The 24394-nt window shown below is 39.2% G+C and overlaps 1 protein-coding gene across 5 annotated transcripts in view; it reads right to left on the bottom strand.

Moving 5' to 3' along the window:
* The window catches only part of LOC146694439 (cell adhesion molecule 2-like), a 157148-nt gene extending 138241 nt beyond the window's left edge, over positions 1–18907 (bottom strand). For all 5 annotated transcript variants that reach the window (XM_085430612.1, XM_085430614.1, XM_085430613.1 and 2 more), the window contains exon 1: positions 18577–18907. In XM_085430612.1, the coding sequence (XP_085286738.1) occupies positions 18577–18637 (61 nt within the window). In that variant the 5' untranslated portion in view covers positions 18638–18907. The remainder of the gene's footprint in view (positions 1–18576) is intronic.
* Positions 18908–24394: the final 5487 nt, after the last annotated feature.

Raw genomic sequence — 24394 nt, forward strand, 5'->3', positions numbered from 1 at the left:
GAGCTGTGCTCTTTGACTTGGTGACAGTATACTGCAAGTGGTGTTTCCATGGTTTCAGTTAATTCACAGTAATAATGCATCAACCTATTTTCCTCTTAAAGCACAGAATTTGAGAGCTATTAATATATTTCAATGGCCAAAAAATATGGATGCTACATAATGTACCTCCTGCTACGTGACACCAGAGGTCAAAATTTGCTATTTTTCATGAACAAAAAAAACCGGACACGTTCCCTCATTAAATGTCACGTAATTGCCAGGGAAATCAAAGCTCACACTGGTCTGTTTGCAGGAGGATCAGGTCAATACCATGATGTTGTGTGTAGGCACTCTGCTCTGGGAAATATTTCCCATTATCATCTTTACTGTAATGCATTGATGAAAGCAATAGCTTGAAATATAGAAAAGCAGTTTAGATACTCTGAAAACCCGGTGGACTCTATTTGTAATTTGTAGTGCGGAATAATAAATGTTTGGCTACCACTCAGCTCGAATTTATGCACTACATCACCTAAGACTGCCTACTAACATGTCATTTAGCAGGTGCCTATAATGACTTAAGTGATATAAACAGAAGAGAGAAAAATATGCAAAGCGAATATAATGATGTCATGAATATATTATGATTATGACTAACTTTTGAATAATATGCATCTATCGATCATGGTTCTAATATGCACAAAGTATAAAAAACATGTCATTTACTTGATCATAATCCCCTTTTTATTTTTCATTTCTTATTTACTTTACTTAGTTATTAGTGTTCATTTCATTATTGTTGCTATTATTAGCTTGAGTGTAGCTCAAGCAATTAATACCTGTCTTAACAATAACAACAACCTAGCATCAAGAAAAAATATGCAAAATTAAATTCTTAACATGAGTGACAGGTCTTGTTAAAAAGAAAAGAAAAGAAAGAAAAGTTTGATCATTATTGGTGTATATAGTAAATTTTGATGTAAAATTTCCATGACCCCTCAGCAAGGCACAGGAAACTGATCAAATATGTATCAACTTTACACCATGTTAACTCTGGTCTTATAGTGAAGAAGTGACAGTTTCAGTGTTGTGAATGTGAAAATCCCCACTGGAGCCTGTCAATTTGGGATAAATTTGACAAAGCCTTTGTAGAGCTAAGAATATCTTGAAATATTTCCTATTGCTGCTTCTCTGCTGCCATTGGCAAAAATGTAAGTAATTCAGGATCAGCCCAGTGCAGTGTTTGAGAACAATATCTTCTTGTTGTTGTTGGTTCTTTTTTTTGACAGAAAGCAGAAAAGTTGAGCACTGAGAATGGTTTAAAGTCAAACACAATTACAAGAATCATCTGTTACATCTGCACCGCGCACACAGGTTTTTTTTTATAACAGCCTTGTGATAAAATGATTTGGCTTCCATTTTCTTTTTCTTATTTTGTTACATTAAAGATAGAGACACAATAATCACATTGACTTTCAGTGTGATAATTGTCAGCATATTAATTTTTATTAATTTATCAAATAAAGGGAAAAGCAACATTGTATCTCTTCAAAGCTAAAATACCTGAAAACATTTGCAAATAGTCAGTTGCTCTGCTTATCCTTAATATCAATTTTGGTTTTATGTGTTTTTTTTCCTCCATCTCTCATATTACACAAGCAAACAGACACAAACAGACTGAGAAGAATGTAGTCACTCCAACAAAAGACTCCACTTCACCCAACCTCAAAAAAAGGTTTAATGTGTTGTGGAAAGGCTTCTGTAAAAGTGCTTTTTTTTTTTGTTGAATGCGAACATGGATGGATGCTGATGGCAATGACGGAGAAACACCAACATAAGCTATCCTGAGTCACGGAGGTAAGCTGAGCACAGAAACCCAATTTGCACCCAGTTTATCTGTGCTGAGATAGCTTATCTTTATGGAAAAAAGTATGTTAATGCAAGGTGAAGAGCACATAGAACAGACTGGGCACACTCTTAAAAAATGAATTCTCCTTGCCAGAGAACACATAGCTGTACCTCATTCGAATATCTCAATCAAAACCCATTTTGAAGCGGACCATGTTCATTTACTATTTGTCATTTTGTTCACATGCTCAAGACTCCAGAGAAGCGGAGTCAAATGCCAAAAAACCATGAAGAGATGTTATTATCCACAGAACATACCCAGATACAGACTGCCTGGTGACATCAGGCATGAATGTCAGACAGAGTTTAGTTGGGGCACTGTTGCACCTAGTTTTCATTATGTTTGGTTGAGCACAAGGTTACGAGCAATAATATAAGGTTACCTACAGTTTTGGTGTTATCTAGGTCGCTCACATGTACACACGCGACAGACACAAACAGACATAAACACAGGCGTTTGCCAAGTCGGATCACATTCAAGACACTCATTTCCCTGTCTCCGATTTATTCGCCTAGTTAAATTACCGTCATGAATCATATAAAATTACCCATACAACAATATTTGTAAATTGCCCTTAGTTTTTATGTCATAAAGGCATTGTACAAGAGCTATTCTCAAAAATCTAGATGATTTGAAATATTATTGTATTCTTGTTTTGTTTTGTTTTTATTTATTATTCATTTGCTTAAAAAATCTGTAATAAATAAGTAAATAAAGCAAGGTATGCCTTAAAATTCTCTTCATACAGTGCCTCCAAGCACACTGTAGCTATGGCTATGGAGGGTACCTTCAGATTGTAGTCTGGCAGTTCCTCGTTGAGTTATATAAAATGCTTAGAGCTCAGCATCACAGAACTGGTTGGTATGCCATCACCATAGAAAGCAATTGTGTCCAGAGGGACTACTTCTATATCCAGTTACCTCCCAAAGTGAGTGCTCAATCAGGGCTAGAACTATGAAAAAGGAACATACACTGTTTCGCCTTCCAGAAAAGTAAAGATTTAAATGTTTCATCATCTCCTAAACAGTTTCACAGAGATCAATTTGTTTTTTCAAATCAACCATACATTTAAAAGAAAACCTTTTTTTATTAACGTGTCAAACTTCTGATTGGTTATGGTTTTGGTAAGGTTGCCTTGCTGTAAAATAGAAATCCTATGCTATCTTTTACACAGTGACCCTGAATTCGCAGCAAACAGGGCACTTTAACACTGACAAGCAATTTCTTTTAACCACTGGCTCAGTTTCTATATCTGACCATATAGTTTTCTCCCAGTCAAGACCACCGTTCAAAAAAAATTGCAATCAATTTTTCAAGACATCTGCCATTTGGTCAGTGTAACTGAACTGCAGCCTACACAAAACACCGTTTTCATGAACCTGCGAATGTTAACTGGATCTCTCTTTTTTTTTTCAGCACAAAAGCCTCCTACCAGTATGCGTCCGATTTGAAAAGTGACTGTCGGCAGCTTTCCACCGAGAGTCCATATGGTCTCTGTATTTATGAGGTGATGAGGCTTGCTCCTGGGGTTCAGAGTGGTCATTATCTGGGAGATGCTACAGCTCCAGTAGTTAAGGTCACCCGGTCTACACCAGATATCCTCACACTCTACCAGAACTGGAGGATACTAAATGTATAATCATCTCTGACTCCATAAAAGCAGGGTCTACCCAGACTGATCATTATATGAGCTTATTGTAGGATCCATCCTGGCTTTATATCCTGCTATTTCAGCACCATCCCAAATAGCACATTTTCACTATCATTTTTTTCTAATACCTGGACATACCTGCCTATAGTAGACAGATGGGTATCAAACACTGGAAGATGTTACCTTGTATTTTTGACACCTTTGGAATCCATTTATAAATTGAGAAAAAAAATGTGCCCAATAAAATCATGCATAACACATGCCAAAACTTCAGGGATGATATTTTTGAAGCCACAGCCACGAGGGAGCTGTGACCTCAGTTAACATGTCACACTGCTGCCTTTGTAGAAATTTCTAAAATTCTCACCATTAGAGTAAGTCTGGGTACACATTTTTATGCATGTCTTTAACTGCAGCATTATGTGGAAAATTTTTCTAGTGACAAGTAAGATTTTCTAGTCTGACAACAGTCTAGTATCACTTTGAAGGTGTAATTGGGAGAAAAAGCAATTTGCAATGTTCAAAGAGGTTCAAAATGACCCTACAACTATGCACACTGGGAGTTGTTAAAGTTTAGATATCACACCACAAGGTCAAATACGCTGTTGTAAATTAAAGGTCTTATGAGTAATTGATGAGAAATTATGTAGAACTGAATCAACGTATGTCCTTAAAGCCCACTTGTGTATAAATATCAGCAGGTATATTTAACAAACCCAGGCTCTCACAGAGAACATGTAATTACTTGAATTGAATGAACTGCAAAGCACACAAAATTATTTAATTAAACTAAACTAATTGCACCCTTTATTCTTCATTTCAGTGCACATTGTAAGATCAGTGTGGCGTTATGTATAGGCTGTTACACAGTAGAATTTATCATTTCCGTTGGTGTAATATTACTAAATCTAAAATACTCCAGGTCCCATACAAATGTGGCTGTTCACCCTTTTTTAAGAAGCCTAGATCAGTGATAGATAAATTTGTGGAACACTGGCTGAATCTCTGTGTTTGCCAAGCCCTCGTGCTACTGTTTGTGCCCCATAGATATAGTGAGAATTATCTCTGTTAAACCAAATGGTTTTGCAAGTTTGCAAGTGAAAAGCATGACATTCAGTGACTTACCAGATGCAATATGTGCCATGTTTTTTATATTTTGTTTAGGCCCATGCGAAACCATGTGTTGTACCACGTGATGATTTTAAATGTATATGTGGTTGTAATTCAAAAAATGCCATTCACTGCTGCAGTGAATGCTGGGTAATTACAGTAAAAAAGAAGGAATGACCCTTTTGTTGTAAATGGGTATGGAATGCAAACAGATATGCTTACCTTCAGCTCTGCTGAGCTTTTACACTCAGGAGTTTAGCACCTTGAGTTTTCAGTTTCAGTCAAACTCATACTTGACAAAATGTGACTGGTTAAAACACTTTGCCATCTGTGTAAATCTTATAGATACATACCTAAAGTAAAAAAGAGACAACTAGAATGGTAACTCTAGCGCATATCTTCCAACAAGACCAACACTCTTATGTCAGACTGCACCAGATGTTAATGGCTGCTTCATTTGCCCATCCATGATTCACCTCTCCACCAAGTTTTGTGAAATTTGGCTGTGCAGTTTTTGCATAATGTCTGTCACAAACAAATCAACAAACAGACAATGCAGAAAGCACTTTTACATCTTCAGCTCTTGCCTTGGTGAAGGAATGATTATTCTTCCGTGTCAGAGTGAACTCCTTGGTGTGAACACACCTTCTGAATGTCACCCTCACGCCGTGGTGGTGGCGGCACAAGGTGGTGACACTGTTTCTGATTCTTAAGTTCATTTTTGAACTGCTCTTCTCAATGGTGTGAAGGCTCTAATATATTCATCTGTGTCCTTTCAAATGTTAAGATCCTCAAATTTGGAAACAGATTTCCTTTTTCTTCCTTTTCCACACAAAACTACCAAAAACCAGAGTAAATCTTTGACACACCAGTATGCTGTACTACTACTCTATGTAATGGCTTAACCTGCATTTTATAATGGCAGTCACAGGAGGTGAAGGAAATAGCAGACATATACAATGACACTTCTCTCAGCCTTTTACAGTGTGCCTTCCTGCTCCACACCTTCTCTTACTTTCCCCTTCTTGCTCTAAGCTTAGCAGCTTTAAGGCCCCCCCCAAGCAAAGCATGCTCTCTGGCTCTGAGCACTGGCATCTCTTGCATCGGTATGCAGCTCCCGTACACACTGCTGATCCCTCTTTATGAGGGCATGAGTTTCAGTGCTTTTATCCCCCACCTTCCCTTGCAAATATGCCTGCATTCAGTATCTACACTTCAGCTTTAGAGACCTGTGGGAAGCTTTTAAAGAGGAAGTCAATAAAAGGGTATAAACATGCATGAGCTTAACTTTGTGCTTTTGGTGTCTTTATTCTAAAGTTAGATTTTCTGGATAGCATCTCACTCATGCAGATTTATAAAACAAAATAATTTCCCAGTTCTTGCACTGAAGCACAGCTAGAATTTTTAGCATTACTGTTTTTGTAAGCAAAAAAGAAAGAAAAAAGAAAAGTGTTGTTTAGCTTTAAAAGAATTAAGAGAATTATGATAATTATGCGTTTTATTTTTTAAATCAATTGGATATGTTTACCATCAATGTTAAGATATGATTTATTGTTTGTGCGAACATTACTGGACATCATCTATACCAACAGATATATATAGTGGGCTTATAAAAGCCAGATTTAGAACAATCATATACTTATTAATTAAGTACCAAGACCTGAAAATACTTATTTATTAGATCAATTGTTTGATGCTATACCTTTTAATGTGCTAACTTTGTTTGTTCTCTCCTAATACAAACAGAAAATGCGATGTAACCAACGCATGCAGAGCTTGAAAACTGCAAATGTATGTTGCATGTTAAACTGTCTTCAGGCGGTGTATACGGCAGGGATTAGTCTACACATAAGTACTTGCAAGTTTGCTTAATAAAATAAGAAAATAAACAGGTTAGATTGGTGCTGTTTTCCGGATGCTCTCGGGCACAAAAGCAGGCTCTTTGCTTATTTTGCATTAATAAACACACTGGGGACAAAGAATAAAATCCAAAACACATGGGAAAATGGCATAAAATATTTCCTGACATGAAGACGTTTCTAATTAAAGTCCTCTTTGTGTACTCTTTACATTGGCATCTTTTTCACCTTTTCAACTTCCTGCAAGTTTTCTCATAAATACGGAGATGTAGAAATCTAAAGAGGAGTGAAGACACCAAATTTCCTTATGACATGAATCTTTCCAGGCACCGTATGATAGCCTCTTTGATGGACAGGTGACCTGCCATCCACACCCGTCTGTATTCAGCAAAACGTTCAGAAAAAAACTCAGATAGTCTACAGCTCCTGAAACCCTGAGAGGGATTCAGCAAGCTGAGAATATAAATGGTTTTCATTTTTGTCCTGACAAATTATTACGAGCCTGTCTCACAAGTCAACAGTCTGTTCTTAGCACGTTTGCCGTTTCATCTTTATTTATTTTTTCCACTGTCTTTAATTTTGTACTGTGAACAAAGCATATCAAATCATGAAGCCATAAAATGCAAAACACTACCCTGGAATGAATAACTGCATTTGCCATGATTTGCTTCTTAAAAGTATATTACTTGCGAGTTGTATTCCAGCAACCTATCAAATTTCCAAAGATAGCACAACAGAGCCTCCTTTATCTGGAGCTCAGACGTCCAGTCTGACTGCTGGGGCAGTCGACTGAGGGGCCTTTATGAGCTCAGCAACCCAGCGATGCAAAATTCTACTGGCGGTGTGCAGGTGATGGGCTTTCTGAGTTAATACATTAAAATAGTAGCATTAAATCCTCATGGTAAAGTGAGCACACTTATTCCAAATGCACTTATTCTTTTCTCTGCAAATATGTTTGGGGCGGTCTCAACTTTACTTTGTCCAGAAAAGACATATTTTTCAAGCACTATTTGAAAACAAGGTGCTTGGTGCAAGATGAAATGATCAGAAGATTAACTGCCTTGTCAACCAAAATAAATTAAAGCTGCTACTTAATAATTAATAGTTTCAGCAATTTTAAAGGAAAAAAGAAAAACATGCAGGAGGTATGCACCACTGTAAACCAATATCCTTCTATATGGTGCTGATTAGGCATATCAAGCAATCATACATGTTTTTTACCTATAGACAATTACTTAGTTAATCAAAAAATAATTAACACAAGTAGAAAACAATTTGTATCAAAACCTATTAAAACAGATGTACATTTTCCACACAACATCATCAGTTTTGATGATGAATGAAGTGATATCTAAACTCATTACAACAAAAGACCTAATATTTTCATAAACGCCAACATTTGCCACTTCATTGTGCATTCTCTAAAGCTTGTCAACAGCTGCCTACGCACCGAGAACTCATCTTACTTAATTCAGATCAAAACTTTGTACTTGGAAAGAAAAGCTCGTGTGCACTAAACTTGCATATCAATAGTCATAGCTGCATAAAATGCGCACAGAGCCCAACAAAGGCTCCACAGCTTGTTGTCCGCCATTGTTTGCACACTCCAAAACGACCCTGACATAACTCAAAACAAGCATGGTCACTCCTGGTCAGGCTGCCAGGTGTTTGGTTGCAGTGCCATACCTCAGGCAGTCAATCATTCTCTTTGGAAGCCTCCCAAACGTTCACAGCAGAAGCAGAGAGGGACATTTATCACAGCAAACACATAATTATGTGCACAATATTTTATGGTCAACACTCAGCATTAAACACTATCAGAACCACAACTGCTTTTGAAAGGATGTCTACTATGTTGTCAAAGGACAACAGAATGAAAGTTGACATAGCTTCTAGGTAGGAAAAACGGATTATATAGCTGGTTGGTCATATGGCGGTCATCTCTGAACAAAAAAAATATTAACTTTGTTCATAGAGACTGCAGCAAAAGGAGAAAGGGGAGATCATCACACAGGGTAAATGAGATTCACAGGCTCATCCATAGTCGGGTACAAAGCCCACTTCAACAGAGATGAGGGCCAAGAGAGACTGATAAAGGTCAACATCGCAAACTGGCATAAAATGAAGTATAGGCTTCATTTCAGGCACAATACTAAAATGTAGGGACTGTATAAACCTCTTGCAGAACACACGTCTACCACCTTTTCAGCAGCACAGCAGAAACTCATTCATCAAAGAAATCAACACTATTTTATTATATTTTCCAAAGATTTTATTCAAGTCTGTGAATTATTTTTTTAGAATATTTTTCGACCATTCCCTTTTCTCTGAAAATTGAATGTGTAGCTCACCATTAAATAGTTAGAGAGCCTTGAACTACTTAGAACAATATTAAATAAATGTCCACTAGGCTCAATTCTGCTGTTTGTTAAGGATGTTTAAACCTTTAAAGGTAAATGCATTACAACTGAATCCCAGAAACAGTGAAAACACTGCAACATTAAGACATTTGATTTTTGTTTTGAGTGTTTATTCAGTTCTGTTTACACCACAATCTCATTTTTTCTATTATGTGCTTGATAGCTACAGTGAATTGCAGGGTCAGCATCATCACCTGCACAGTAAACGTCTAGTTATTTTATATACAATACTCAATGTGGCTGCAAATGATGATATAATATCCTCTCCCGACTGTGAAGTCTCACAGTATAAAACCTGAGATTTGTGACATAACACTTCAAATGCTCCATAGGTCCCAGCTTTAGCGGGAAGTGGGAAATGTTTTGACTCATCTGTCTGAAATCATAGGAATATATGTAAATTCTGTTTTATATCGGATACCCCTTTAAGATGTGTGAACACGGGCACCTCTTCAGGAAGGCAGCGACTGATGTAAGCACTGCTTTTACCTATTTTCAGTGTGACCAACTGTGGCATTAGACTTATCATGAGTATCTTGGAACTGGCTCCTTGGGAAGTAGAAAAATCTCTTAACCTTTTTCGTTTAAATACAGGTCAAAATAATCTTTAATAGTGTAATTGCCCTTTCAGTCTATCAGCTTCATTGCTGAGCTTATACCCACTCAGAGGGGGCATGGTGTGTAAAAGTGCTATGACAAAGAGCTTGGCAAAGAGAGACTGACAGCACGCAGAATATAGTTGAGGCAGTGAGCTGCTAATCTTAAAGCCCCTTCCCCACTTGTCTGAGCACATTTGCCTCTGGCTTGAGGCTTATCCCTACAGATGTATATCTGTCAACAGAAAGCAAGCAGGGCAGCAGTGGCTCTTTTGGAGCACATTTGTCCCCTTTACTGGATTACCATTTGCAGTGGCATAAAGCACAGCATCAGAGCCAGCACTTGGCAGCTGGGAGACAATCTGCAGGGATAAGCTAACCCTCAGTAGTGGTGAACGGGTATCCGTGAATGTAAACCACCTTCCTCTGCCATACCTCGCCTTCAGCTCAGCCAGCTTATTCCTGCTGACTGATTATTCCAACCCACAGGAGATGCTCCCATGCATACGCTCACAGGTTCCCTGTGTGTGACATTTAGGGCTTTACTTTTGACTGGGTCGAATATGTATTTTTTAAGAGATTTTAAATACACTTCAGTGCATGCTGGAACAAAACTCCATGCTCAGAAAAAGAAAAAAGGGGAAAAAAAGAAATGAGAAGTGGTGCACCGACTGCCATCCTATATTACACTCAAAATGATAAATCAGCAGGCAGGAGAGTTATTGATATCTATGTTGTAGCAGTGAAAGCTGCTGTTGGAATCAAACATTCTAACGGAAGAAATAACCACACTCCTCACAGCATCCTATAATAGGACACAATATCGTTTCCCCAGACAACTGCAGGGCTATACACGAAAGCAAAAAGCAGAGCCTTTGACGCTTGATTGAATCATATCCTCCGAAATTCATTTGCTTAGAATTTTGCTTTATACTTTGGGAACTGTTTGCATTATTTTTATCTTAGTGCAAGCAAAATTGTTAGAGGTGGGAGTCTTGCGCACTGACCAACAATAGTAAATGAACTGAATTTTTGTTATTTTGCTTGTGTTTGAAATTTTTCATATTGGTGGGTGCAAATGAAAATATATGAAGCCTGTCAAATGATTAATGTTATATAATTTTTGCATAATTATTAAGACAAATAAATTATATTTTCATAAAATCTAGTGAAACAAAATTGGAAAAAAAAAATTACTAAAGTTGAGAAACTAAATTAATAAATGTTGTTTCAGGCATGTTTATGGGGGTGGGAGTGGGGGTACTATAGATAATGGGCAGTCTTTGTGATCAAGTCTAGTGTTGTACAGATGAAACAATAAGACTGTATGTATATAAACAATCAACAGAACCACCATGATACATATAACAGCCAGTGGCCAGTGAAGCCTGTCCTCTAAGCCTCAAACCAAACATTTTAGTCATCAGCATTATCATGAGCCTTCAGTATTCCAGTGCACTTTCAATCCAACTGTAGGCACAGCCTAAAGCATACCCTAATTTATCTTCTATTTACTCAAATTGGTCATATCATAATTTACAAAATGACTGGCATGCTTTAGTAAATAAGGCTTGCAATAACAGATGAGACCATAAGAGTATTTTCCTTCTTTTAGCAACCAGAGGAGTCACCTCCTGCATCAGGGTGGCAACCTGTCACAAGATTTTCAGAAATATTGACCTCTGACCCTTAACCTTGAGGTTAAGGTCACTGAGATTTTTAGTAGATACACCTATGGTATCAAATTAAAACTCCTACATTGCTTCGTTCATGCTTGGATGTCCATGTCGCCCGCCCGATCAGCCTTTTTACGGCCGAGGGGTAAAGAATTAAACCCTCATCCCATAAAGAATTACAAATCCCAACCAAGTGACCTATAACCTTTTCAAATTCAATCCTTTGCATAATTTCAATGTTGTAATCATTTTGAAGGAGGGGGGGTTGTGTTGTGTGTTGTATGGTTTCTGCAGTTTTGCGCTCACTAAGCAAGCTGACATTTGCAGGTTTAAAAATTTCTATAGTAACAACGACCTCCAACAATGTCAGTGTCAATGTTTCAGTTTAGAACTGTGGATAGAGTACTTATATTCCACAAAGTTGTGAATAAAACAGTATTTTCATACAGACTTGTGGTTTCTATAGGAGCACATACCATCAGCGTCAAAGCTCATAGTAAGTCTACTTTGGATGGTTACATGGCTATGGCTCATAATGGAAATCCATATGGAGAATGTGAATTGGATTTTTACCTCCAGAAGCTCACTATATTGCTCACAAATAAGAAACCTTTAACACAGCTCTTAACTCTCCACTTTCTCTTCACCAATGGGTAAAGAAGCTATCAAAGACTTTACAAGGCACTTTTGCATTTTTAATGACTAGCCTCAATTCCCTCACTAATCAGGGAAAAGATTTTTCCTGTGCATTATGAAGGAATTATTCATCCTCAATCACCTTGTCTCTTTTTATCTGTAGTTTTGATAACTGTCATTTTGATATCAGAGCTGCTTTTCCACCATCCCTGGACTCGCACCAGTTTGCATACAGGGAGAACCGATCAACCGAGGATGCGATCGCCACAGTGCTGCACACATTACTGAAGCACTTGGAACACAGGAACACCTATGCACGGCTCCTCTTTGTAGACTACAGCTCGGCTTTTAATACCATCCGGCCATACAAACTCCGTCCCAAACTCCACCAACTGGGACTTAACTCCTCTCTTTGCAACTGGATTGTGGACTTCCTCACTAACCGTAGACAGAGTGTCAGAGTGGGTAAGAACACCTCTTCCACCCTTGTGGTCAACACCGGTGCCCCTCAGGGGTGTGTTCTGAGCCCTCTGCTATACACTCTCTTCACCCATGACTGTATTTCCTCCTGCGCGTCCAATCTCATTGTTAAGTTTGCAGATGACACTACAGTGCTCGGACTTATATCCAACAATGATGAGACAAACTATAGGACAGAGGTGCAACAACTAGAGTCATGGTGCCACGACAATAACTTGGTCTTAAACACCAAAAAGACCAAGGAGATCATTGTAGATTTCCGGAAGAGGGGTCATAACAACCATCTGCCTCTCTTCATTGGCAGTGAGGCGGTGGAGAGGGTGAGCAGTTTTAAATTCTTGGGGGTAACTGTGACCGAGGACCTGTCCTGGGGCAACCATATCACCTCAGTTGTACGGAAGGCCCAACAGCGCCTCTACTACCTGAGGAGACTGCGGAGCGCACACATTCCCAGATCTCTGATGTTGAACTTCTACAACTGTGCCATCAGCAGCGTTCTGACGTATGGATTTCTAGTGTGGTTCCCCAGCTGCACCAAGGCCGATCAGCAAGCACTCCAGCGGGGGGTGAAAGAAGCTGGCAGAATTATTGGAACAAGTCTGCCAGAGATCAGTAATATCTTCCCCACTCGCTGTCTGAGGAGGGTGCACAGTATCCTGCGGGACCAACATCACCCTGCGCGCCACCTTTTCCATCTGCTGCCCTCAGGGAGAAGGTACAGGTCTATACAGGCCAGAACATCCAGACTGGCCAACAGCCTGTATCCACAGGCTGTGAGGCTCCTGAACTCTCTGCCCCCCTCTCACGGACAATAACCATATCCAACTTCTTAATAGCAATGAACTGGTCTGCATTGGTGCATCATATCTTTATTCTCTTCCCCCTCCTGCCCCCCCCCCTCTTTCTTAAATAGATAACTATCATATCTGATATCATATCTCACAGTACAATAATATTGAATGGGTTGCATTGTTGTATTTTGTCATGTTTCTCAGGTCTTTGTCTGAATTTCTACGAACATTATTGCTAAGGATTGTCTTATTGCATTGGAGTCACACTGGGTTAAATATGTACACTTGGGTTTTAAGGGGTATTTATTATTTTCTTCTTTTTTTTTGGGTTGTATGGAAGCCCCAAACGCAATTTCATTGTTCTTGACAATGACAATAAATAAATAAATACTAAATAAATACTAGATAGCGGATAAAATGCATAAATTTCATTTATTTTCTGCTTTGCCCTCATTAAGCCCCCAACCCAATTTTCATCTCCCATCACACAGACACACACACACACAATGGTCAAACACATACCAACGTCACCTGGAGGGGTGTACTTGCCCAAATGTCTTACAAGATAAGAAATGATGAAAGACTCGGTGCTCAAACAAAAGAAAAGTTCCCTTGGTGGTATGGGAGCTTTTTGGGCTCTGTATGAAAGAAAGTGATGAAACACTTGAGAAGAGGGAATGTCAGACCGAACCAGAGAAGCTGTGGCCAACAAGGAAATGTGAAGATCATAAGACCTACAGTACATCTATGACACAATCAGCCCAAGGTCTGCAAAGTGGCTAAGCATGGCGACGCCACATGGCTAATTAGCATTAGCCTGCCGTCTTACCTGCCTCTGACGAGTCTGTCTTTATTTGCTGGCTTTGGGAAATATACAGTGATACACCATTATCGCTACGTAGGTTAACACCAGTGCAGATACAGTATGGGAACAACATCATCATTGTCACACCCAAAGCAGGAGAACAAGGCAGGCCCTCTAATAAAGGGTGCGCCATACACTCTTTATATCTATCTGCCATAGAAGCATTTGAAACATTTGGGCAGTACAGCAGTTTATGGGCTGCAGCCATAAATAAGCCCAGCAATGAATTTAGGCAAATTCTAATAGTGTAGTTGTTCCTAGAAGGATGAGTCTGCATGAAATAACTCTCAGCATTACAGAGCATGAACAGAGCTGCTGAGGCTGAAGTCGTCTACAGAATCACTGCAGTGTGTGATGCGGAGCACTGCAATTTAACTGTCGATTAGGCTGTGATCACACAGAAAATGCTGCACCTTATTGCTTACACTGAGGAGGTTATGTTTTCAGTCCCATTTGTTTATTTGTCTGTTACAGGCTATGATATCGCAAAAACTGTTCAGTGAAATTTGTTAAATGGGTAAGCAATGAATGAGTGTAGCATCAGTTTTCTATGCACGCCAGATTTCTGTGTACAAGTATATCAGGATTTCATTTAAGAATTAGCAAAACCAGATAGGAAATTCTGTAAATATCTGCCACAAACTACTGGTACAAACCAATTTTAAAAAAATCCTGGCACATGTATCTTGTAATTGTCCACCTGTGTGTATTTTGCATGAAATCATTTTTCAATGCATTTTGGTTTTTAAAATCTGGCTATTTAAATAACAAATTTGGGTGACTGTGCAGCCCAGAATGTACCCTGTCTTTTCTAGCTGTTGATTTCATTTGTTTCTCGACTTCTTACATTTCCACTAAGACAGAACTTTAGGTTTTAGCGTCTTGGGGCACAGGCCTGGGCATTGGATGCATCTAAGTCTAACCTAAGTCTCATAACATCAATATTTAAGAAGCCCTTGAAGTGGGCACTGTCAGAGCTCTTGGGCAAGATGAGAAAACTCTCTGTGCCCTGTTCTCTGCCTATTCATTACCCCAAATCTGATGCAAAGTGGGCTGTGAAAAGCATACTTTTTTTGCGGCTCTCTGAAATTACCAAGTAGTGAAATTAGAATATAACAAAACTACTTTGTCTCCTCTGTCCTCTAAAAAAAAACGAGTCCATTAATTCAGTCCTGTCACCTAAAAGTCAGGTTCTCATTCATGAAAACAAAATTCTTAATTTCATTTTGGGGAGATATATTTTCCCAGAAAGCCACCGAAAGTATGTCTGTCTCCTGAAAAGGTAAGAGTACACTGAGTCTACAAACTAAGTATTCAATCAAATTGTTTCTACTATCTAAAAGTAAGCGCTTCCACAATAGAGGAATGTAAACTTTAAAAGAGAGGGAAAAGTCAGCATTTGGGAGATTGGTCAGCAGGGGATACAAATACAGCCAAGTTTTTGACAAGGAGACTGAAAAATGAGACTTGAATCTTGGACCATTTTTCAAAGTTTCACTTTCTTGCTGTGAAGTTAAGTATACACAAAGAAACATTTTGGTCAGAGTTAGCCACATAACATTTTGGTTTGGGTAAAAACAAACCCTTTTATAACTTTCACCACATGAGAAAAGCTCCATTTTTGGAACAGGTAGCCATGCTATCATTTTTAAAGGTGAGACACCGGCGCATTTTACATGCACTTGTTCACATCGCCACTAGAGGCTAGGCAACTTTAAAAACTTACTATAGGTTGTAAAAATGGATTCCATATCTATGTAATTGTTTTCTGTGGGAGTGGTTTTCAATATTAAGAAGCTGCTTCCTTATTCACAAGGGGTCGCCACAGCAGATGGATGCACATTTGATTTGGCAGATTTTTACACCAGATGCCTTTCCTGACGTAAGGGCATCCAGGGATTTGTGTATACGCCTGGTCTCAAACCAAGGAATTTTCACGTTGGATGAATGTGCTAACTACAACATTTTAGAGTGTTTGTCAGTACTGCATGGTTAAAAAAAAATCTACAAAATCCAGACTGAGAGTAGAAGGTGGATACCTTTGTTTATGACAGAAGTGTACCTGATTAATTGCTGGAAAATTTCAAAGGGATATATGTGCCATTTCAGAAAAAAATAATCTGTGAAATTGCATCTAACCCTTAAACTGCAAATGTATTTTGGAGGAAAGAGAGAGTTCAATGATTAGTCAATTGGTGTCCACTGTGTAAACAAACCACCATTAACCTGCAACACAAACATTTTTTAATACTCATAAATTGAGCATCAGCACAGGCTTACACTAACTACAAGGAGTTTTCCATGTATCCCAATAATTACAATTCACATCGTTCTTTTCCAAAGCATACCATAGGTTTTTAGACCAAGTACTTTTTTCTACCAATGAACCCTTTTTTATTTATTTCAATATAGCTTTGAAAATCTTCTTCAAAAATATTTAATATGCTTCAGAAAGTACATCTGGGACACAGAGTTTTAAATCCACTTATGTGTTCTTGTAAGGCTCTGTAAGCAAGGACTATTTGATAAACTCTTCCATTTGGATGTTTGCAGAGTCTTTTTCACCTCCTTTAAAAACATGACTGATAGTTATATTTACAGGTAAATACATTTCCTACAACACAGCTTATAAAAGCAATGCTTTCAATGTCAATGCTCAGACTGAATGCACTATTAAAGCTACGTTTTCCCAGTGGTTGGTGTTGCAATACCAGGCAGCATTTAAAACAAAAATCAAGTTTTGTGTGTCAGCAAATTAATTTTCAAACTACACTGACTTGAACTGATGAAAAGGGTTGCAGAGACAATGGAAAGTCAGCTAAAAAGGCATGCTTTTTTAAAAAGAACACTTTAAATAAGCAGTTATGTAACATTACACAGTTTATAGTTAATGGACTCCAAAGCATGCTAAATCACGCATGGTCATTTAACTCGAATTCATATTCCTCTTCAGTGGGGTCACATTTAAGGCAACATGGCGGGAAGTGGAAGTGGCTGTCTGTATGATTAGATCACAGCTGTACACACCTCATAATGGAATTTCAATTTCCACAGCTCAGTGAGATCAGGTAAAAGTGTTGGACAAAATCCTGCTGAAGGAAAGGACAGCAAGAATAGCACAAGGCAACGTGCATCGGGGCAAAGTAAATAAGTATTTTTGCAATTTAAAGATACATTTCAAGTCAAACTTACACGATTTTTCACCATTAGGCTGTCCAGTAAAGCGATCCAACTACGTAGTTTATTGAACACATAACAGTCATGAGAGAAAAAGGCTATTTAACAGTAACGTGATCTGATACTGGAAAAACTGATTCATTTGAGAACTGATTTTTAATTCAATGATGTGATGTGCAAGTAAGCCTGACACATATATTATTGTTTAAAGGTGCTCTAATGATCTGATGGTCTGTGGTGGTAGTGGCATCATTCATGGAGTTGCTCAATAAAGGAAGTCAGCCTCAGACTTATGGAAATTAAACCACAGGCTGAGTTAATGTGATGAGGATGATCATAGGTCATTCTCGTTGTTATTATCAGCACAGTGTACTGAATCAGCACTGACAATGTCATCAATGTCATGTGGGACAACACGTTATTAAACTGGGGAAGACGGGGATATAACTGCTTAGATATGGTAGTTTCTCATATGAAGCCCCTTGACAGCACCCCCCCCCCCCCACCCCTTCCGGTAGGCGTTATGCGCACTGGTCGCCTATAGGGCGGTGGCTGCGCAAGCATGTCCAAGAGCGGGACAGTCTGTGGGGAGTTGGGGACTCGTCATGAGGCGACGACGATCCCTGGCTGCAGAGAAGCGTCATGCATGCAACCTTACCTGCGTCCCCAGCCGCCCAACTCTAAATGAGTAACTACATGGCTTGTGCCTCCTAAAGAATCCCTCCTAAAACACACACACACAAGCACACACGCAAGGCACAGTTCTCGCTACATTTAACAGAGCTACATTTAACGAACGCTTAACAGAAATGTAGTCTTTGCCACATCGAAGACTTGTTATCACCTTTGTGAATTCAGTCATTTAAAGTCATGTGTGGAATGATTCAAAATGCCCAAACAAACGCGATGGCGTGACTTCATCGTGATCCGCTCAATGACACCGGACTCACAGGGAAAAAGACACACGCCACCGGTTACTGTAACATTCTTCTTTCTTTTTTCTCTTTTTTGGGCTTGCTCTGTCAGTTTCAGCGGGCATAGCCTAAACGGATGAACCAAGCAACCATGCGCGACAATAATCGACTCATCCGCAGCACGGTGTTTTATCTGTCACTTAATCCCGGAGGGAGTGCAATATATAAGTTGTCGCCGATGCAAAAACTTGTGCAGCCGCATTCTGCTTCTCATTGCGCCGCACAATTCAACTTCCAGGCATTCCAGCACACTCGGCTCTGACAGTGAACAACGACAGCTCGTCCTGCGCCTAAAACTGCTGCGCAAACACATCGTTTTATGGGAAAATCAACTCTCCCCTCACCGAATACTTGCACTCACGTGTGACATGATCACATATGATCTTTACACTTCACGCACCCACCACCTCCCCGCACACCACGCCCGTCTACACAGCAACATCCAGTGCTCACCTTTAAAGACGCTTGCACAGAGGCTGTAAAGGATGAACATCAAGTACTGCTTGACAATCATATTCTTCTCTTTTCCTTCGCAATTCTACTTCAACACTCCACTCGCGTTTGACTCTTTTTATTCTGTCTTTATCTCTTCTCTCGTCAAGGTGGACTTATCCAGGTGAACGGCGCAGTTTCTGACTGACCGGAGTTACATTGATGAACTCTTGCCTTTTTCTGAGGAGTCCCTGTGTATTTTTCGCAGATCAGGGGGCAGTGATCACTGTAGTGAAGCAGGACGGCAGAGATGCTCGTCGGCAAAGTGCAGATCCTGCCTCCCTTTATTGCCTTTCTCTTTGACTCGCTGCAGAGAGCAAGAGTCCCGCCCACGCTTTTTGACTAATGAAGACGCTTCACCAATGGAGAACACCTAGAAATAGTTCTGATCTCCGGTACACTGTCGAAACAATTACGCCGTAGAGCGCAGTTACTTTGATACATCAGTTTCTAGAAAGGACATCGGTAGTCATGCGACAAGTTTTTTGTTTTTTGTTTTGTTAATCTCATCATTTTCTAAACACCAAAGCAGAACAATAGGCCTCTGCAGGAATATGATTATAGTTTATGCATATGGGGAAAAATATAAGGATCCAGTCCTGGCCATCACATCACCGAGCCTCCAATGCTCTAAAGTGGAGGATCCTTGCTCTCTGTTTAGTGTCAGTAGACTGAACTAAAAAAGTGCAAAAACGACCACGCCAGAGATTTAATGCATGAAAATATGCCCACAGCTAGCAGAGCTAATTTAACAATTTTAGACAGTTCTAAACAGCTACCCTAGAGCCATAAAAGCTTTATGAGCAGCCAAACAAGCTCTGTTGTCAATACCAGAGGGCTCGAAATAACTGCCACTGCGACACATATTATCACTTGAAAAAAGTTTTACAGCTTAAAGAGCACCATGTGGTAACAACAGAAACACGTGCCCATGTTGTGTGAAGATGCATTTGCTTTCGCAGAGATTGTGACCTGGTGTCTGGGTGCATGTCGGGAGTCAGGGCGCAGGCACGAGGGAGGTTAATGGGCACCCGGACATCCCTCTTCCTTCAAAGGTTCCCTACGAGAGGTGCAAAGAAATGAGTGTGACCATCCCTAAAGACAGAGGTGTGAGGAAACGGCAGCTCCAGCCAGGGATCGTTTTCTAAGCCGACGGCGAGGATTTTACACATGGTTTAACATGCTGCTGGGCGAATTTGGTTCAATTTTGCACAGTGCTCTTCTACGCCACTCCCACTTCAAATCAAATTGCTGACCTGGCTGTACCACCTGAGAAAGATGTGGCATAGCCCCCAATTTTAAACCAATTGCTTTTCCTTTTGCAGTATGAATCACTGGAAATAATACAGGAAGCTCCACGTTCATTCTCTAATCAGTCATTTGGATCACTCATTTTCATTGCAAACCAGAAGTTAAATAGTGTTTTCCAGCTTTTTGTGGTTATTGTAAGTTTTCATTCTGAATAGCTAAAATGGAGGGGGGGGCGGTTCTTTGTGCTCTCATTTTGTTTTGTATGCTGATGCCTTTAGCCTTTTAACTTAGAGCCATTCACATCTCTAATCCCTGGGGAATCACTGATGCCTTTCTGACCTGTAAACCTTGAAGGACTGAGTGCTCTTGTGTGACATACATTCTCTGTACAACTCACTTATAATTCAAAGCAGACCTATACAATTACCATGAGGATGGTGGTAAAGAATCAATCCCGTGAGTCCTGAAGGTCAGTTCCTCGTCATTTCATTAGATCCTTGAGAGTAGAATTCTACTCATGCACCTTTTCAACGGCAAGGATTTATTGACCATGTGAGTTCAGCAGAAAAGCACACGGTGCTGACACAGATCTGTAATGCAGAGGAGCATGTTCCCCTTTGTATTTATCTCCCGGGCATTATATTGCATAGCATTCTTTGATTTGTACCATTTAAAATGCCCCGTTGTGTTTGTACCGTCAGATTTAACAAGGTCACCAGCGTACACTTGAGAATTCCAAGTACCTGTTAAGACACAACACACTTTTTCCCCCTTTTGTGTTGTTTAATGTTCAAGACTGCAAAGTCCACAAGAGATATTAAAACCAGGGAGAAGAAAGTTTAGGCCAAGATGAATTACAGTGTTTGCATGAACCTGCCACTGATAACAGTGATCTCACTGACTGAAAAGCAACCAATCCAGATGCAGTATACACAATCAATTTCAGTGAGGATATGAATGACAGAAGTCATAAAGCTTGAATGCTTTATCTAAATGATGAAGTACTGAATCCAGGATTAGGGCAGAGACCATGTAAGTGCTTTTGTCACTAGAAAAAAAATATAACTGCAGAACAGAATCCTGATAAATATTTAAAATTCATGCTGAAGTTTTGGATATCAAATTTCATAATCCAGTGCAGCAGACACATACATATTTTTACCCTATCAATGCACCTCAGGGAAATAACAGCTGTTCTCTCTGGCTCGAACTTAAAAAATGGCCCACAATGAAAGCTTTATGTTCTTTTGTGCCTTTTTCTTATTCCTGTAAGAACATTTGCTATTAATGGCTGGTGAGAAGGCAATTCCATCTGTTTATTAGCTTATTGATAGGACACTGGGAATAGTTACATCTAACAATGTGCTTTCTGCACCAGGCAAACTACATGCAAGTCAGCACTGTATGAAATCTTTAGTATGTGCAGCAAAATTAGAGCTACACATTCAAACATCCTGTCTGGGAACGTATATTATATTACAAATTTTATTCCAATTACCTTCTTCCAGTAAATGGAAGAAGAAAATATTTGTGTAATCAATTATTTGATTTTCTTCTTATACTCTCTCCTCTTTCAGGTGTTCTCATTAGGGATCCCCATGGATGCCTACATCTCACCCTATCCCTTGCATGCTCCCCTTGTCAAACCAACCCTCTGCATGTCTTCCTTCACGACACTCATGAATCATCCTTGTGTGCTTCTTTTACTCGTATCCAAATCAATTACAGTATGTCATCAAATTGATATACTTTTTTGTTATCTTACATGGCAGTTGGACTTGTGTTTCATATAGAGATGACTTTAGAGTAACTTTAGACCTTGAATGGTGATTACTCATTGGTGGCTGCAAGTGAAAAAAAAAACATGATTAAAATTCCTATGTAACTGAGACTGAAGTCATAGGAACTAAATACTGTACTGTGGTGCAGTTAAACAGTTCATAAATCTCAGAATTCATGCTTTACTAAGGTAAAGCTTTCTTGTGGGCTGCTGGTCTTTGTCTGCTTTCCATATGATTCACTCTCTCTAAGCATTGCAAAGAAAACCTTAAAGAAGGTTAAGTCATTTTGTAAACAAGTTATCCAGCAGAGGGTTTCATCATCAGGGCTTTTTTAGAGAATATCCCACTCGGTTTTTTCATCACTGAACATAGGTTAAGACTGCTGTGCAACTCAACATTGCAGTGATTGCTGCACTCTTGCATTTGATTAATGATTTCTTTACAATCCTGGACAGATGTACGTGTTAATTGAGAATGTTACAGAATTTCACGGCCATGGCAAGCAATACACATCCGGATAACATATAGAAATAACTGGTTAATTTTTTTCCCTTTGGTGCTCATGGATAGAAATCAAAAATAGCATAGAAAGTCTGAATGTGGCAAGGATAGGTTTTGGATTTGATTGCATTACAAATAATTGATTTTAAGATGTTGCACAGCTGTGGTTCCAAATATCAAATTAGCACTAATTTTAATTTGTAGTTTGAGCGCAACACCACTGAGTTGTGTAATAAAATTTTCACTTGGAATTAGAGTCATCCAAGTATACTCAGGTATAGTCCACAGGTGGTCGAGATCAGAACCCAAAACCCATGCACACGATAAGGCATCTTGAACAATGATTGATGTTGTTTTTTTTGTTTTTTTAAATCCCTTTCTCTGTGTTCTATCTAAGCAAGTTAGAGAGCTGTAACAGGCCCTGGGATAACCATGTTCCCCATTCAAACTATTAAACCTGTACAAGTACACTGTTGAAATAAAACCCGACAAAGCACGAGGCAAAACCTTGAGCAGTATTTCATGTATAATGAGAGTTGAAGTTTTTTCATAGGTTAAACAAGAGTAATAAGATTTACATGTTATTCCCTGAAAGCCCCGTTATTTAACATGCCCTCAGATTTCAAGTAGTCTGATATATTACAGTTTTGGCTGTGAAAGTGTTTGTGATTCAGTGAAATATTTCATCACCATTTAATCTGAAGGAGGATACAGAGAACAGCACCACAACGCAAAGCCATATTCCTCACATCACAGAGTAGAAAGTTAGACTGCCTCATTAATTCCAAATGAAAAGATAAATAAACATTGTAAAACAAAAGACCACCGCCTTGTTTTCTGATGAAACTTCTACTGATGGAAGAGTCATCTTTAGGCAAGGAGAGTAGCTTGGTAATTACAGTATGATTACTGCACAGGTCCGGAGCGCAGAGCTATAATAACCGAATCAATACTTTCCTTTCGTTTTAACTTTACAAACCAAGGATCTTTTCAAGGGCACACATTGCCCTGTGGGACCAATGCTGAGCCACATTTAAGCAGACGCTCCCCTCTCCATCTCTTCGTCCATGCCGATACAAACAAAACCTGGTGCCCTATGCAGAGTAAAGTGCTTTATTTCAGGGCTCACGTCCACGATAGCCCACGGCAGCTGGTGTTCTCACAGACCACTGCATGGAAAATGGGCTGATTTCAGGATTTAGCTGCCCGTGGTGATTTCCTCACTTGCTTCTTATTGGGTCCAGAATTACTTTGTTATGGACTTGCGAAAGATTAAAACTGAGGTTTTGAGCTCCCTTCTCTGTTTTCTTAACACGCAGCTCAGTGTTGCTATTGTTTACCTTTATTATCCTAATATTATGACTATATCTGTCAGATATATTGATGTATTACATCTAAGCTCAAACAGCTCCATCAATCATAAAGCAAAACAGACAGTGGCACATCTGTTGTCTATCAGCTTTTATTCATTACACACTAAATGAGAAACAATGAGCACCAAGTTTTCCAAGCACTGCACAACTTATTTAGCAGTCTTGCACCTCATGAAAAGTTTTGATACTTGGATAGCTGTGTTATGCACAGAATTAGGATGCCTGTGTCTCATAGCTCATCAGCACTCTCGGCACCTCCTTTGCTTATCTTTGCATAACTACACATCCTGGTCATGTTTCCTTTCTCCTTCTGACCATCTGTTCCCTGCTGCCAATCTTCTGAACGTGCCAGCTACTGCCTCTACATCCTCTCCCTGCTGGCTAAATCTTAGTATTGATATCATATTCTCCCTCTCCACTTTCCTCTCTGTTTCTGTCGTTGTTCGCTTTTTCTCTCTTTCACACGTATCGTACGGGAGAGCTGCAAAATAGACGTCACGCTAAGTTTGAAAATACTGCATTTATGAAATGTCTCACACTTTCTGACCTTCTTAAACTGCAATTTTTATCTTAAACATGGGCAGAGAAAGGATTAAGAATTGTTCAGACTTTTTGACATTTTAGTACGATAATGTTAGAAACACAGGTTTCTTTCATAACTGTAATTAAAAAATAAAATAAATAAAAGAAAAAAGAAAAACTCTAAACTATTCACTTTACTTCAATGAGTGACTTTTCAAGCCTGATATTTTTAGCTGTAATTTAATAGAACGAAAAAACTTCAACAAAGTGTGAAAAGGTTCAGCTTCCTGTTATTTTTTACTGTACTACTGACAAGCCTAATGCAGGGGAAAGAAATTATGGTCCCCACAG

This window comes from Copadichromis virginalis, linkage group LG14 (assembly GCF_057382275.1).
Source record: "Copadichromis virginalis isolate Kocher_CV1m ecotype Utaka linkage group LG14, C_Virginalis_male_GT1.1, whole genome shotgun sequence".
Classification (NCBI taxonomy): Eukaryota; Metazoa; Chordata; class Actinopteri; order Cichliformes; family Cichlidae; genus Copadichromis; species Copadichromis virginalis.